An 18,073-nucleotide genomic window follows, 5' to 3' on the forward strand; every position below is an offset into this window, starting at 1 on the left:
ACTTTCTTTAGCTACGGAGGGGACGGAGAATTCTTTGTGGTTAAACATACCAAAGCTTTTCTGCTTCAAGACAAAATGCTCACGTAACAGAAGTTGGAACTGGAACAGGACTGCTCACCAATTGTTAACAAGGAAACACAAGACCACATATATACTTCAGGGAGTAAGGGATTAACTCCAAAAACATTTGGGTCTGGATGAAACTGGATTTCTCCAGTATGGGTTCACATGCAAAATACGGGATGACCTAGAGATAACTACCTGTAAAACTTGGACTAGACTAGACTAGAACAGAAACACTCGGGCAATTATTACACTATGAGGTCTTAAAAAATCTAAATCATTCCACATTTAAATTTAATTATACTGAATCGCTTAGCACCCACAGTGTGTATCAAGTACATGTGAATACAAATATGCATTGAAATAAGGAGTTAATATGAATCACACATGTGTGCTGGATCAGAGAGAGCCCCCTGCTGCAATCACCCTAAAGGTATAAGTTGATATTGTGATAAAAAAAAAAAAAAAGCAACAGGAAGACTTCTCAATAGAGCAGTGTAGGAGAGAAGCTGCGTTCTGGCCACAGCAAAGGGGGGTGGGGCAGGGATGAGGGGAGGATGCAGGGGAAAATTATGTTAAGTGGACAGATAATAGGGAACGGAGAGTTTATATCTGCTGTTCTGTATCTTATGGAAAATACTTCACTGGTTTGCACATTTGTTTTCATAATTTTCTTTGGGGTGTGTGAGGGAAAGGTGCAAAGAAAGCAGCAAGGCTGTGGCACAGCCTGGCCTGCCCAAGCTACTTGTGGTAGCAATCAGTGAATGACATTTCTATCCAAAAATAAATGCAGACTTCTTCTACCGGATCAGTCTTCCAAGAAGCCAACACCATTTAGTCAAGTATTCGGAGCTCTCTGACTGCACGCAGAAAGAACAATTAAGAAAAACATTTTAAAAAAATGTATTGAGTTCTCTAAATTGTGGACAATAGTGCATTTCTCAGAGGTTTCCCAAAGGTTTAGGACACACCTCATTAAAAAAAAAAAGTGTTCTTAAAAATTATAACAGATTTAAACCAGCATGACCAATGGTCAATACTGCACATTGTTTCTTAATTTTCAGTCTTCTGAGTTTATCTATCATTACAGAAAATGCTATGTTAGTGATATTTTTCCAAAATAAACCATACCTGGATAATTATTTTCTCTTTAGGGTATGCAAAACACCACATCTTTATTGTGAGAGATAAATGAACTCATTTAGCACGGTGCATTAAACTGCACTCACAGGGCTACCCGTCTCATCAACAGTCATTTATTTCTCTCTAATTTTAAGGGCAAAATTCAAAAGCGAAACTGCGACCGTGAATGACTCTCTCTTTGAAACGCCTCTCTTCTACAAACTTTTACTGCAAACCTTTTACTTATCTTGTGTTTCTTACGCGAGTCCCAAACACAATATTGAAGGGGCTTCTTTTTCTCTGGCCTAGCAGTTTCCTTTGACTCCTTTGGATTTACCACCTCTGTTGGGCTACTCCACAATGAACCTTTGTTCACCACTAACCAGGGGAATTTCCCTTATTTGTACAGATAAATTTAAACTTACCTGTTAATCTTATTTCCTTTAGTCCTGTTACACAATTGGGTTATTTGCTCCTTCCAACACCAGAGGCAGAGCACATGACTTTTTCTGTGACATCACCACCACTTATGAGGTACAGATCGGTCAAAGCCAGTATTTCCGTGACAAAGCAGGTAATAATTGCAAAGGTGAGATTAATCTAAATCTTGTAAATTCCTTTTTAAAGTAATTAAGAAAAAATGTAGATCCTCTTCAAAATGAAAAAGCAATGAAATTAACCGAGAGAGAATAATATTTTTATTTTTAGATACATTTTTAAGATAATGTTCTCGATAACTAACGATTTTCCCACAAACATTAAGGTCTTATCTTCCCAGGTGCACTTCTCCAGACTGAATTAATTTCCTTTCCTTTAATCCTGTTAACAGGTAAGTATAAATGTCTCCTTTTTCATCATGCTATCAGTCCACAATGACTGAGAAGTGCCAAAGCCCAACTAAACTAGGAGAAAAGGATGAAAGGCCTGCTCTGAGCATGCTTGTTCCAAAAGCAGCATCTTCTTTTGTGAGAACATCCAATTTATAATACTTAGTAAATGAATGGAATGAAGGCCAAATGGCAGCTTTACAAAATGTCCAAGAGGAAAATTGTGCTTCTATGGAACGGGCTCTGATAATCTCTGGAGCCTAACATCCCCTCAGCATATAAACTGAAGCAATCGTTTCTTTAATCCTTCTTGTTAAGGTAGCTTTAGATGCTACTTCACCCTTGCATAGCCCTCCAAATAAGATAAACTTGTCTGTTTTCAAAAAGAATTATTGACTTCTAAATATCTTGGAAGAAGAATCTGTTGTACATTCAGATACCTTGAAGACATTTTTTCCTTCACATCCTTCTTTAGAAAAAACTGGCAGTGAAATAGTCTGAGTTAGATGGAAACTAGAAAACACCTTTGACCAGAAAGAAATAACTGGATGAATAGTAAATGAAATCTGAAGTAAAGTTTAAGAAAGAATTTTTACAAGATAGTGCCTGAATCTCAGAAATACATCTTGCTGAAGTTACAGCAACTGGAAAAACCACCTTTAAAGAAAGATCTTTGATAGATGCATGCTTCAAAGGTTCAAATGGACTTGATACTAATGGTACAACTGCTCTAAATGGGGGATATAATCTCTTAACCCCACGCAGAAAACGAGCGATTTCTGGATGGAATGCGACAGTGACCCCTTTTAACTCTACCCCTGCAGCATGAACCTTTAAGGTATTTAGAACTAAGCCCTTTTCTAAACCTTGTTGAAGAAAAGTTAAAATATTTGATATATCTGTCTGCCAAGGAAATACTAAACATTTTTTGCAATGCGTCTCAAATTCCACACATGTACATATGCTAGTGATGTTGAATTCTTTCTAGCTTTTAGTTGAATGGAAATCACTGAGAAAGGGTAACCTTTTCTTTGAAATGTTTATTTATTTATTTATTTTATTTTTATGTTGACCTCTCAAGTACCAAGCCATAAGATAAAATGGAGACAGGCCTTCCATTAATATCAGCCCCTGAATCAAGAGCCGTTGGGAGCTGGAAAACCGTACAGGTTATTAATTCGTATCCTCCTCAGATCTGCATATCACGGTCTTCCTGGCCAATTCGGTGCTACTAGAACCCATGCTTTTTCCTTCTCTATTTTTCTAAATGTCCATTCTATCAATGGCCATAGAGGAAAGACTTACATTGACTTCCTTCTTTTGGCCAAAACTGGACCAGGGCATCTATCCCCTTTGTTTCCAAATTGTGTGTGTCAAATGAAAAATTGATGAACTTTGGTGGTTTTGCGAATCGTCATAAGATCCATCTGTGAAGTGCCCCAATTCACTTATCTTCTGAAAGTACTCTTGACTGAACTCCTACCTGACTGGACTCAGAGTACTTCTGCTGAGGAAATCAGCTTGTATGTTTTCCTGTCTGGCAATGTGTTGATTTGTTGATTTCTGTCTGCTCAAAGAAACAGGAGATTTGTCTCCTCAGATACTCCCTGTGTCTGTGTTCTCATCATTTGTTTACATATGCCACTGCAGTTGCATTGGCGCAAAGAACTCTCACTGCCTTTCCCTTCAGCATGGGTAGACAGTGATTTAATGCTAACCATATTGCTCTGATTTCTAATCTACTGATTGACCATGAAGCTTCTCTCTGAGACCAGCGTTCCTGATCAACCTGATTTTGACAATGCGCTCCCAATCTGGTTAGAATCACATCTGTGGTGACTAATATCCATGATGGTGGTTCCAGAATTGCACCCTTTATTAGGTTCTGTGTTTTTGACCATGAAACAAGATTCCTCCTCACCAGAAAGGGGAGATGTATGCAACACTCATAATTTTGAGATTGATATGACCAATGTGAAAGAAGAGAATTCTGTAGAGATCACTTATTGGCTCTTGAAAATGGCAGAGTTGCAGTCATTGCACCTAGCAGTTGAAGGTATTCCCAAACTCAGGGAGGCTCCTCTAGTAAAGAATTTATTTGTTGGATAAACTAGGCCACTCTCTTTGTATTGGAATCATTCCAGAGACTGGGATGGCAGAAGATTGCTTTTGGCAAAATTGATTACCCAGTCTAAATCAGAGTTCCCTCCAGAGCCCAGCTAAAATGGATCCTGAGTCTGGCCACTAGGTATCACAGATACACAATGACTACACAACGAAACAATAAACTGGTTCAGCTCATATCTAAAAAATAGGTTCTTTCAAGTTCAGATCAACAACACACTATCAGACAAATTCAATCTTGAAACAGGTGTACCGCAGGGATCAGCCTTATCTGCAACCCTTTTTAACATATACATGTTTCCATTATGCCATCTACTAGCAGGATTAGGAATCATACATTACATCTATGCAGATGATATTCAATTAATTCTACCAATCAACGACACAATAGAAACAACATTAAACCTAGCTAACATGTACCTAGACATCATAAAACAACTTTTAAACCGAATGGAACTAGTGATCAATATTGAAAAAATGGAATTTCTACACTTAGAAAGAAAAAAATATCAAAATTATTCAAACCCCAATTATACTCAAAAACAACCAGAAAATAGAACTAGCAGAAAAAGTAAGGAACCTTGGAATAATAATGGACCCCGAAATTAATCTAAAACAACACATATCGCTAAAAGTAAAAGGCGGCTATGCCAAACTCATGATCCTCAGAAAATTTAAACCGTTACTAACTCCTGCAGATTTCAGAACAGTGCTTCAGGTACTAGTTTTCTCCAGTACCGATTACTGTAATGCACTTTCTCTAGGACTCCCAAATACAACAATAAGACCACTTCAAATTCTACAAAACACAGCAGCGAGAATACTAACTGCAAAAAGAAGAGACCATATAACAAACTCTGGCCAAACTTCACTGGCTACCCATAGAGCAAAGAATAAAATACAAAGCACTATGCACCATACATAAACTAATACATGATGAATAAGCAGACTGGCTAAACACTGCACTACGGGTACACGTACCACACAGGAATCTCCATTCAGCAAACAAAGCTCTCTTAACCATTCCCTCAGTCAAGACAACGAGACTAACCCAGGTAAGAGAAAGGGAATTGTCTTTAGCAGGACCCACACTCTGGAACACAATGCCTCTGGAGACCAGATTACAGAGAGACCCCAAAACATTCAAGAGAAGTCTAAAGGCATGGCTTTTTAAACAAGCATTTTATAGAGAGACTGGGAAATAGAAAACATACAGGAATAAACAGGAGAGCACCGGCGCAAAGCACACTATTCCAAAAATGTACATTATAATAGCTTAGAAACTTTACATCAAAACAAACGTAATTGTAAACACTACGAATATGAATTTTAACCGTGAATGTTACCCTAGAGGTACACCTGGTCATGACCTACTTCATTAAACAAATTGTCTTTAACGATATATTGTAACCGAACCCTTTTTGGCACCTATTAAAATGTACCATAGTACGCATCCACCTACATTAAATTATGTGCCTTCATGTAAACCGTTGCAATGGTATTTAACTTAGCGATGGTATAGAAAAGATTTTAAGTAAGCAAGTAAATAAATAAATAAATACACAATGAATGTAATAATATAACACAGTAAATGTTATTTTTTTGACCTGTAAAAGTGCCTTCTAGGTACACCTGGCCAGAACCTACATCACTAAACATTTGTATGTATTTTATGATTTAATGTAACCGAAACTTAATGGCACCTGTTAGAATGTACTAAAGTTTGGAGTAAGCGTACTAATGGTATAGAAAAGACTTTAAATAAATAAATATAAAAGAAAATATATACATTTTACTTGAAATAACTAAAAAATAAAACAAACGTGCAAGATGTTTTGGGCATACCACGTGCGGTAGCCGCATCAGGCTCTGCATTTCACCGTGCACAGGCCAACTGAGCAAAAAAAAGATGCAGAAAAATACATATCACTCACCCCCCACCCCCCCTCACCTCTTCATAGCTCAGCAAAACTCCAATATTCGTTGCCACAACCCGCTATTTAGAAGTGACTTTTTTAGGACTGCGATCACAGATCAAAAGCAGCTCTTACCACCAGAGGTTTGCAGATGCCCAGGCGAGTTCTGCCGGGCGGCACGGATTTCAGGACCTGCACGGCTTCTTCTAAAGTGGCATCTTCCAAAGAACTGTCACCCACAAACAGCAGGCGGTCGCCGGGCAGTATCTCGCCCGTGTTCTCAGCCACTCCACCTGCTACCAGAGAGCGAATCACAATCACGGTCCGTGCGGGATCTAAGGGATCCTGAAGAGGGAGCCAGAAACCAAACAAACAAACACGGTTACACTTTTCCCAGCGCAGAGACAGATAACCTCGTGCCGTGCCCTGCTGCTAAGCCAGAGAACCGTGCTGAAGACTGCATTTTCTCATTGCCTAATCATTTAACCTATCGCCTCCCCAAAATGTTTAGGGAATGTGCAGAATTCCACAGAACCTGGACCCCCCCTGGCAAAGGTAAATCCAGATCGGATAGGTTCAAGTTTTAAATACAGATTTAAAAAAAAAAAAAAACCAACACACAGGCGCACACAAAAATAGCTGAAATATTAACAGTGAGAGGTTTCATTCACAGCAATATTTTAAGGCTGGCAGCCCAGTTTGCTAGCAACTAGGAGGGGAGTGAGCATGAAGAAGAAATCAAGTTTCATACTTTATCTCCATTTCTCTTGTCTGAAATCCTTTCTATTCCCCCCGCCCCCTTATGTACATAAGCCCCCAGTGTCAGAGTCATTTCCAATCCTGCTATCCCCATGGTTTTCATTTTTTTTTTATTTTTTTTAACCAGGCAGAACAATAGAGCCCTTTCAAAACCACGCCGTGCCTGTGCCACTTCGATTTCACAATTACTCCTCTTTCCTCTCATTGCCGCCAGGGTCCAGCCATGACATTTGGGCACCCTCTTTCGCCTGGCAGGAGCCCGGCGCCGACAGCCATGGTGAACGTGCACGAGCAGCTGGCGAGAGCCATTCGGGGCAGAGGGGGCCATTCAAAAGCAGAGCGTTGTCATTTCATCCACGTTCCCGGGGGCCACTGCCTGCCGCCGGGCTTGGGGAAGGGGGGGGGGGGGGGCGCTGGCAGCCTCCTCCTGCCGTTGCCTGCTTTCCCCCCCCCCCCCCCTTTATCTGGCTGGCATTTCCCCCCTTGCCTGCAAGTTGGAAATTGGCTGCCCGAGGCGGGAGGCCTGGCACCGCGTGCACGTATTCGAGCCCTGCTGTCACTGGATTTCAGTGGCTGGCCCGGCACCTTCTGCCAGAGCTAGCAGAGGTGGTCCAGAAACAAGAGGGGAGGGGATGCCGGGAGTGGATCAGTAGAGAAAGATAAGGGATGGAGAAACTGGGGAGGAGACAGAAGGACCCCCCGACTTCCTTCCCTCTGAAGGCTGCGGGAAAGAAGGCCCCCCACTCAGAAAGTGACGGTAAAGAAGTTTACAGCCACGACTCTTATTTTGTGAAAGTGATAAGAAGGGAAGTTCCTTAAATGCAGGAAATACAATGCACAATTTTGCTTAAAATTTGATTGTAATAATCTCCCTTTAGTTATTATGCCTCTGGTTTTCTTACAGATGTTGTTTGCAAAAATTATTTTGATTATATTATAAATTAGATTGAATATACTCGAAAGTGTTATCTAGTAATTATACTATGGAATATGTATTTACTTTTTCTGTATACATTTGAAAAAAATCAATAAATATATAATTGAAAAAAAAAAAAAAAGAAGGGAAGTTCCCCAGGTGGTTTAATAGCTTGCTGAACCTAAATGCTTTTCAGCTTAATTTGAGATCATGGTCCAAGTAAACTCAGCACGGATTTAAAACCTCCAAATTCACACAGGAGGGGGAAAAAAAAAACCCCGCTCACAAACAGGGCAGTTTTAGCTCAGCTCTTTCACGGGCTGGTGTAAAATGTTTTCAACAATGAATAAAAAGACCTGGAGACTTCTCGAGTGAACACCTTATGTTACGCTTTCTTAGAGGCATTTTTCATACTCTCCCTACTCTAGCAAAGTAATCTCTGTGTGTAAATTAAATTCGACATATAGCGATTTAAAAAAAAAAAAAAAAAAGCAAAAAAACCCCCCCACAGCTGCTGAAAATAAGTAAATAAATCTGACAAATACAAAAGGAGCCTCACGCCGCTGAGCGGCAATTACAATGTGGTTTTCAAGCAGAGGGAGCTATTGCACCAACAGAGAACAGTATAATCTGCACCTATACAAACATTTCATCAATAGTCCTTCCCTTCAAAGGAGCCGTTGACTGTCACAGGCTGCTGTGAATCAACCTGTAATGATTTTCTACACAAAAGGTTGCACATTCCAAAACGGGAATTAATTTTCAAAGCAGTAAGCAGCACAAACACTGCCATCTTACCTTTAGCTACGAAATTTGTCTTGTCTAACACTATGCACTTACGGCCCTATTTTAAAAGGGCCACGCTTGTTAAAAACCAGGGGGGGTTACGCACGTGGCCGGGCCTTGCGCGCATATTTTACAACTGGCCCAGCAATGCGCGTGACCCCCATTACGCGCAGAAGTGCCGGGTCCTGCAAAAGGGGCGGGAATCACTCGCCAGCAGCCGCACAGAGTCTACTGCTGCTCCAAAGGAGCAGTAATGCAAAACATTTTTTTAAAATCTAACAGGTAGGGGTTGGGGAGGAGAGGGGAAAAGGAAGGCAGGTTAGACAGGGGGTATAGGGAAGTTCCTGCGCACACATGTTGTGAAATTGGCGTGTCCCATGTGCACGCGCAGATCTTAAAAATCGACCCCAAAATGATCCTTTACAAAAACAGCAGACCTGCTCTCTTAAAATAAGGGATGGACGTCAAAAGCATCCACTGCTGGAGCGGGAAGAGAAATCAGCAGTGGCATAAAGAATGAATGATGAACATAAGCCAAGCAAATGCACACAGCCAGTAAGGAAAACTGCTGTCCTAGAGGGCTTAGGATATAAGTTATAAGAGAGGAACCCGTTCAGTTTCAGCACTGGTTCATGGTCTCCAAAAGATAAATCACTACAAAGTTGACAGATTGGAGCAATACAAAATGAGTTATTTGAACTGGTGAGACTAAATCTGTTGAGACACTGAAAGGGACCTTTTTCTCTGGCATCCCTACCCCCCCCCCCCCCCCCTTCCCAATAAAATTCTAACTAAAGAGATGCGACTCTGTAAGGATTGCATGGACTTCAGAAAATCAGGTAAAACCAGGATTTTTGAACATCTGAACATTTAATTTTTACTTTTATGTTTGTCTGTTCTTCTGTTGTAAATATTGATGCTGAATTACTGTACATTGCCCAGGGTTTCTATTGAAAATCGGGTGACACAGAAATTGAAATAAACAGTTTTAAGGCTTGGCAGTCTCCTCTTACTCCTTTGCACTTCCTGCTCAATCGGCTAGCCATGAGTTTTCTTTGGCAACCACCCATTTCCCCCCTATTTTTATACACTTCCCCCTTCAAACTTAATCCTGTCATCGCAGCAAGAGGGCCACACAAACGGTGGCTCCCTGCATAAGCCAGCCTACAAGCCTAAGTCTGGCCTCTAGGTGCACTGTGCGACTGGTGCTTCCTCCTCACCGGGGCCGTGAGCACTACTTCCACAGCACCCCTAGCCTTGGCCGAGCCAGGAATCAAACTCAAGTCCTCCGTATGGCCGTGCGCAGTACCTATCACTTGAGCCCACTAGGCAGGCCTAGGATTAAAACAAACAAAAAAAAAAACAAGGCATAATGAGGTGGCACGGCTCATCCTCTGGAAGTTGTGCAAGCACTGTAACCTCACTGTACCAGAAAAGCACTGGGACAATGACCACGACAGAACTGTACAGAGAATAAAGTTGTGATCACCTCGGACATTCCCATTCCAACACATTAAAAATAAAGTTTGAGGCAAGAAAACATTTTATAGAAAGAAGTTCCCTTTGGCACAATGCAAATATTACGAAGGGCACTGGCAGTAAATCTGAGACCGAGATCAGATTCAGCATTACCCTGGCTGATGAGTGAGTTTCATTTCTGTCAAGCTATGTGCAAAATTAGCTAATTTGGAGACATTAAAAAAAAAAAACAACTTGTAATGATTGTTCATGTTGTACAGACCTGTTCTCTGAAATAAGAAAATAGCTGATTGGGAATACATTTTAGCGAGCTGAGCCACAGTATTTTAACCATGTTCTGACATAGTTAGACTTAGCATGAAAAGCACTGGGCACACTACCAGTGCTATGCAAAGGTAAAATAAGAATGCCTAATGCTTAGATACCAGGGAGGAACAAGTTAAACAACCGCTGTCAACTCAGGCGCTACTGAAGACTCTAGCAGCATAACATTTTTCAAGACTTTATGTAGCATGAGAACCACCATATTAGTTCTGAAGAAAACTGGAATCCTTGTAGGTTGAGATACCTTCCTAAAAGGGCCAACAAAAAAGATATTACAGTACATGAGATTTCAAGACCTCACAGGCCTCGTCGGTGAAGACGACACCTGTGAGTTCTCCCGAGCTCATTCACTACATAATCTTTGTTGGTCCTTTAAAAGGTATCAAGACAGATTCAAGACTGGAAGCAACATCAACATGTACTCCAGCTAAGATGAAGAAGAGTCCTTCTAGCAGTGATGTTCAGTATAAACCCATTTAAGCAGCATTATTTCACTTTTACAATATGGTGCATCCCAGGTGCATTTACAGCCCAGAGAAAGCAACATCAGAAATAATGAAATAAACAGTTTCAATAATCTTATAGTGAATTATGCTATAATATGGTTAATTGATGACATAACGAGTAAACAGATACGTCTCTTTATATTAACTGAATTGCATAACAAGGAGGAGTCACATAACATCTTGAATATGGGGAAAACATTTTAGATCAGATTATACAGTTACATCCTCTCAGTCTTCCATGACGCACCAGACTGCAGCCTGGGAGTAGATGTCACATCTCCTTTCCCGATGATGTTGAAAACTGTTAATATTTAATATTTTATTGCCTTTTTTTTGTTTTTAATACATCACTTTATTTATTTATATTCCACCTTTTGTGACATTTCAAAGCAGATACTTCCCTGTCCCCAGAAAACTTTCAACTAAGGGCCTCATTCACTAAGCATTTTTCCCCCAGTCACAGAATGGGAGAAAAGTCTTAGTAAATCAGGCCCTAAGTTTGTACCTGAGGCTTTGGACGTTGGTGACTTGCCTAAGATCAGCTGGATTTCAACCCTCGCTTCCCTGGTTCGCAGCCTTCTGCTCCAACCACTAGACTGCTCCTCCACTCTCGGTTTAAACCATTTTGCTATGCTCGCATTCATTCAACAAATCACCAAAATCAAATCCAGGGCAAGGAACTGTAATATAGTTGGTGGGGGAGGGCAGGATTGTGATTAAGGCTGCTCCACTGTCATAAGAAAATAGCTGAACAGCTGATACAAATCTACTTTTTTAGATTCAGATTACAGAATTCTGTGACAAGACTCTGATTTGCAGAATTATAAACATTTAACCTCCTACCTAAAATAAAATAAATGTGCTATCCTAACTCACTCACAGATTAAATGCGCCATACTCACACAGCTGGTTTCCAAAACGAAATCCAAGAATCGTGCACAATGTATGCATATCGATATTTGACAATGAACGTTATAAAATACAAAAATAACGTGCCTTAAGTTGCTACCTGTGCAGCTTACTGGTCACACTTAGGATTGCAAACACGCCAAGATGTCTCCTGAATGCTCCAGGAATAGGGACCGATGCAAGGTTATTAGGCACCCTACAGTCTTGTGCCCCCTCCCCTTCAAATTAACTATCGGGCCAATCCACCCCAATTCTGATAAACTCAACAATCACCACCACCTCCATCACCACTGGTGCCAGATCGGTGGTGGACACTCAAAGTGCAAGCCTTGTGTGCCCAATGATGAAAAGGAGCCCATGCGGTGCAATGCCTGATGGGTAGGATAGGGTAGCAGGGAAAGAGAGATGCAGAGGTGGAAAGACGAAGAGAAGGGGGAACAGGAGGTAAAGAGTATGCCAAACCCCCACACCCCTACTTACTGCAATCCTCCCACAGACAAAGCTCCACACCCTTCCACGTGTGCAGACAAACCACACATACTCCTCCGCAGAGACACAGTACAAATACCCCATCCACCAGCCAAACGCACACACACAAACCCGCCTTGCCATATACTGTACCAGTCTTCTCTACGCAGCCATGCCTTTTCCCCTCCTCTACCACACAGCGACTGTAAAAACACCCATAGAGAGGAACTAATACATATATATATAGGTCACGGAGTCAAAATATGCTCTTTGAAGTTGCCATGCAATTCTAGACTTGTTTCAGTATTGCTGAGGTGATGTGCTTGAACTTCTCACATGCATGAAAAATCTAACACCATACACACACAGGTGAATCGTTCTCCATAGTAAATAAGCTACGATAAGCCCATTCTTGAAAGCCACTACGCCATGTGATGGAATCTGCAGGAAGAGGTCCAATCAGAGCACATCCCAAAAATCTGGAAACCGGGTTCAAATTAAACCTCTACAACACACATTATTATTCAAAGTTTTTACTAAGGTAAGAATGGATTCACCGGGCTACCAAGTTGTACTAAGCCTTTTAGTATTTTTCAGTTATAAAGGAAAATAATTTTTAAAGCTGGTATTTTCTTAACTGTGCACTTCTATCACGTGCTACGTTCCTGGCTGTCCTTGGACTCTCCTGTGGAGCCCCCTCCGGAAAGCTCAAAGATTGAAGAGACCCTACCCACTCATAAAAACAAGCAGGACATTACAGCACTTCCAGGGAAGAAAATTATTTATTCCTATCACACAGCTCTCCCAAAAAGACGAGGGAAAATCACTTTTCCTTCTAATAGTACAGCTTTAGCATTCACCCGTATTCAAGTTCCATTTTAATCTCTCTCTAAATTCAGATTACATGCTCTGCACTAATAACCAGCGGATAAATCAAAGATGCCTAACACATTAACCGAACGCAACAATTAATTTTATTATTAAAAAGTTTGGGAAGATTCCCTTCAATCGCTCTGCTTCCATTTCAATAATTAGCTTTTGTTGCAGCCTTGTGGTGCTGTCAAACTCACTCCATCTTAAACAGAGTCATCAGGTAAAATGAGGGGAAATTAATCTTTCAGCGTCAGAAGACGAAACGCGGTCTGGCCCCCGCAGTCCAGGCCTTAATGCTGAGCACTGCGGCACCAGCAGAATTATACAGGTCTCCTGGCCAATGGGCTGTCGTCGTGGCATGCGAACGCTCGCTGCATTTAAAAGAGGCAATCCCTACCGGGCGGATCGGACGGGACCATTGTGATCTTTTATCTGCAGTCATTTACTTTGCTACTGTGAGACTGGGGGTGGGGGGGGGGGGGGAGAAAAAGCAGAGAAGGCTGTTAGTGGGGTAGTCTGTGTCAGCCACAGAGTAGTACTGAGGGGAAGTCTGGAGAGGAGACTTCTCACCGGCCCTCACAGCCAGAAAGAGTACCCAGGACACCTCCGTGTCAAGTGCGTGAGTAAAACTTGTGCTTCCAGAACTGACAGTGTTTGTCAAGGAGGAGAAACTACCGTGGAAACAAGAGTTGGACTGGAATTTAATTTATTTATTTAAAAGGTTTTATATACCGACAACCGTTTGCACATCGTGTCGGTTTACAGATAACTTAGAACCAAGGTATAGATAGGCATGGCCTTTACAAATAACAATCAACAATCAACATATAACAAACAGAAAACTAGATAATTTAGTTGATGAATTCAACTGGAGGTAACATAAATTAGGAAATTATGAATCGAGCTTCACCCCAACTGCGAGTTTCTGCAGCTGTTGATTTGCACCCGCAGTGCCTCACGTTACTATTATTGCCCTGCTTAACAATAAACCAGCATTGAGACACCAGTCCTGGTGTGGGATTTCTATTGCAGGGGCTTCCACAACCTGACAAGGTGACTCAGTTATATATGATGGCAAATAACATTTCCAAAATGACTAAAAAAAAAAAAAACCAAACCCAAAACAACCTTTGAAAAATATTTCAAGGTTCTTTTGTTTTTCCTTTCTCATAGCAAAAGGAAGAAAGGAAGCCAAAAGCAAATCATACTTAAGGAAGGCTGGATCGATCCATCAAGTTGATGGGAAAGCAACAGAACTGTAAATGCTGACTCATTTCTTAACAATATTTTTCCAGTGTTCAAGAGAGGGCACTGAACATTAAAAAAGCCAACATTTGGTGAACCTATAGAAGTAACATTTGCTCCCTCAAAACACTGAAAACTAGTCATCATCTTCATAACTCTGCAATCTTGAATATGAAAGACCAGCGAGGTCAATATTAAAGCCATTTAGAGGGATAACTCACAAGTTATCCCTCTAACTCATAAATTATCCACCTAACTCCAGGTTCTCCAAGTTATCCATTTAATTGTTTAGCATTATTTTATACAGAAAACAATATAAGATATTATGCTACTAGCATACAATGATATTATAATTTTACTGTGAATGTGTTTCTTTACTTGAGAATGTGTGTGTTTTCAGAACTATTATAACCTATCATCCAGTAATTGTAATGGCAAATTCATAGTCTGGCCAGTTGGCACAGTCAAAACATGCATCCATTTGTTCAATAACTGGAACTCTTAGGTCTGGAGCCTTGCAGAAAACCTCTTCGCAGAGAGGAAAATTTGGTTCTTACCTGATAATTTTCGTTCCTGTAGTACCACGGATCAGTCCAGACTCCTGGTTTATTCATCCGTGCCAGCAGGCGGAGACAGAGAAAGTAAAACTGACACTGCTTTATATACACTGATGCCACCTGCAGTTCTTCAGTATTGATCTGTACCAAAGCTAAATGCAAAAAACACCATAAAAAAATATTTGAATATAAACTTGATAAAAAAAACTCTGATGGCTGTAATTACAACAGTTGAACGGATGACTCTCCACCCTCCTTAATACTTGAGTGGGTTCTGGACTGATCCGTGGTACTACAGAACAAAAATTATCAGGTAAGAACCAAACTTTCCTTTCCCTGTACGTACCCGGATCAGTCCAGACTTCTGGGATGTACCAAAGCTTCCTAAACAGGGTGGGACCTGGAGAGTCCCGCTCGTAATATGCTTTTGCCAAAAGACAGAGACTCCTGATCCGCCATATCCAGCCGATAATGTCTTGCAAAAGTGTGCAGAGACTTCCAAGTTGCTGCTCTACAAATCTTGTGGCGATACCAAGTGAGCCTCTGCCCAAGAGGCTGCCTGAGATAGAGTGGAACGGACCCTCAAGCCTTCTGAACTGGCTTCCCATTGAGAATGTAAGCGGAGGCAATAGCCTCCTTAAGCCATCTGGCAATGGTAGTCTTGGAAGCTTGAGACCCCTTCTTGGACCACTCCACAAAACAAAAGATGATCAGATCGCCTAAAACCATTTGTGACTTTAAGATAGCGAAGTAAAGGCTCTACGGACGTCCAATAACCGAAGCTCATGAGCATTAAACTCAGAGGCTGCCAAATTCGGAAAAGTCAGTAGCTCAATAGACTGATTAACATGGAAGGTGGACACCACTTTCGGGAGAAAAGATGGCACTATTCGTAAAGAGTTGCAAACAGAAACTGTACAATTATGATGTATTAAGCAAAATAATAAACTCATACGAACATCATAAATAATAGCTGTTTTTATAGAATGTGATACCTCATATGATATTTGAGCCTCTCAGAGTTTATCAGAGGGTACTCACTTCAAAAGTATCAAATATACTCAGCGTTAACCAAAGTATTGAGGAGTGGTTTAACGCAAAAACCCCTTTTTTGTAATCATTGGTATCAACATTCAGGATTTTATGCTTTTCGATTTTTTTCTTTTTCTTTTTTACATTCTATGTTAATTGATTATAAAGACAGATCATTTATCATTATGCGTAGCGTGAAGCGGTGACAGCTTTTCCCAAACACCAGCATAGACCAGACACAATCCGTGTTTCGTGGACTTCTTCAGGGGTACAATATTAAAGCGGTGTATTTTTAAAGTCTGTCCCGTAGCATAACGCTATAGCATGATCACAGCCTTAAATGAACGTGAATGTATCTTTACTGTTCGTAAAGATACATCCACGTTCGATATTTTAAGTAAAGGATCTTGACATGACAGAGCTTGTAATTCCAAAATTCTCCTTGCAGAGCAAATGGCTACCAAGAAAACAACCTTTAAAGTCAAATATTTAAGAGTAGCTCTATGGATAGGTTCAAACGGAGCCTCACACAAACCCGGAAGTACCAGATTGAGGTTCCAAGGAGGACAAACTCTCTTCACCGGTGGGCATAAATTCTTGACTCCTTGAATAAACCTGATCACATCAGAATGAGAGGACAAGCGGTAACCATCCAGCTTTCCCCTCAAACAAGCCAAAGTTGCCACGTGAACTCTAAGAGTTGAAAGCAAGGCAGTCCTGAAGGAAAGACAAAATGTGTGACAGTGAAGCTCGCAAAGCCTGAACCCCCATTAGCTACACACCAGGACTCAAATATTTTCCAGACTCGGACGTAAGATAACGAGGTGGACTTCCGACTAGATTGGAACAAACTGCAGGTTTATGCATCAGTCATCAACTGCTGGAGATAGAGAAATACTGAGGAAATGCAAGTGGCATCAGTGTATATAAAGCAGTGTTAGTTTTACTTTCTCTGTCTCCGCCTGCTGGCACGGATGAATAAACCCAGGAGTCTGGACTGATCTGGGTATGTACAGAGAACTCTAGATTTACTATGGGCTTGATATTGAAAGGGGTCTGTCTAGCTAACCTTTGAAGTTAGTCAGACAAACCCAAGGATTTGAATTACCCCCCTCATGCTGAGCAGTTACATTTTAAACAGGTAGGTCATTAACGTGGTTAAAATGTACCCATCTAAAAGAGGGTGCTGGCGTGTGCCGGGGATCATGGCTTAATTTTATGTGGATAGCGCTGTATAGGTACAAGTTTTTTTAAACATAGAGATTGAGGGCTGATAAATGCTGCTTGACTGAGATACTATTCTTTTACATTTTTGTTTGGTGGGGGGGGGGGGGGGGGGGGGGGTGGTTTGCTGGCCATAGCTACATTTTTAAGCATTTGGGCAGGGGAGCCGCTGGCCCGGGTTAAAATTATTTTACATTTTGGGTGACGGGACTGGGGAAATTAACTTCTGCTGGGTTGTTTTGGGGGCTTTTGCTTGCTTTTCTTAATATTCAGTTAGCTGATGAGCAGCAAAGTTACCCCAATATCTTTATCCAGTAACTTTAGCAGAGTATATTCAGGCCAGGCAGCTAGAGGCTGAATATCAGGGACAAGTTAGCCAGCTAACTTTCCCACTCACTGGCTTTTTGAATATTGATCAGTTCAAGCTGCATGTCCCAAAATCCACCAACTTCCATTATAAAAGATAACTGCTTAACTGCAGCAGCTGTCCTCTGACTGCACAATGTGTCAACTTGTTGGATTCTTCTCAAACTTTCCCAGAAATCTTTCAGTATGGACAGAGAATTGTCAGGGGATAGAATTCAAAGGGGACTGAACATCCAGGAAGACTATGAAGAGGTAATCCCTGAAGCTCTTGGGGGAGATCTGACAGTCCTCCAGGTGTAGCCACTTCAGAGCATGGGACACTTCAACTACAGATTATATGCCTCCAACATCCAGTTCTTTTTTTTCCCCTCAAATCCACATGGGATCAGTCTGTAAAATTTGCATCAATTTCTCTCAATGCAATTCAAGAATGGCTCTGTTCCAACAAACTCTCACAACCTCAGTAAAACAGAGATTCTTACTCTTTCTAGGTCTCCAGTAACTTCTTTCCTTCTCATATTATGGTTAATGACTGCCAGTTACCAATTTACAACACAGTACGTAATCTCGGCATCAC

General features: G+C 41.1%; 1 protein-coding gene across 4 annotated transcripts in view; it reads right to left on the minus strand.

The window, feature by feature from the left end:
• Positions 1 to 18,073, minus strand: part of PATJ (PATJ crumbs cell polarity complex component) — a 288,430-nt gene that overhangs the window by 179,667 nt on the left and 90,690 nt on the right. For all 4 annotated transcript variants that reach the window (XM_029618990.1, XM_029618989.1, XM_029618987.1 and 1 more), the window contains one exon: positions 6,188 to 6,397. In XM_029618990.1, coding sequence (XP_029474850.1) covers positions 6,188 to 6,397 — 210 coding nt within the window. The remainder of the gene's footprint in view (positions 1 to 6,187; positions 6,398 to 18,073) is intronic.

The sequence above is a fragment of the Rhinatrema bivittatum genome, chromosome 10 (assembly GCF_901001135.1).
Source record: "Rhinatrema bivittatum chromosome 10, aRhiBiv1.1, whole genome shotgun sequence".
NCBI lineage: Eukaryota > Metazoa > Chordata > Amphibia > Gymnophiona > Rhinatrematidae > Rhinatrema > Rhinatrema bivittatum.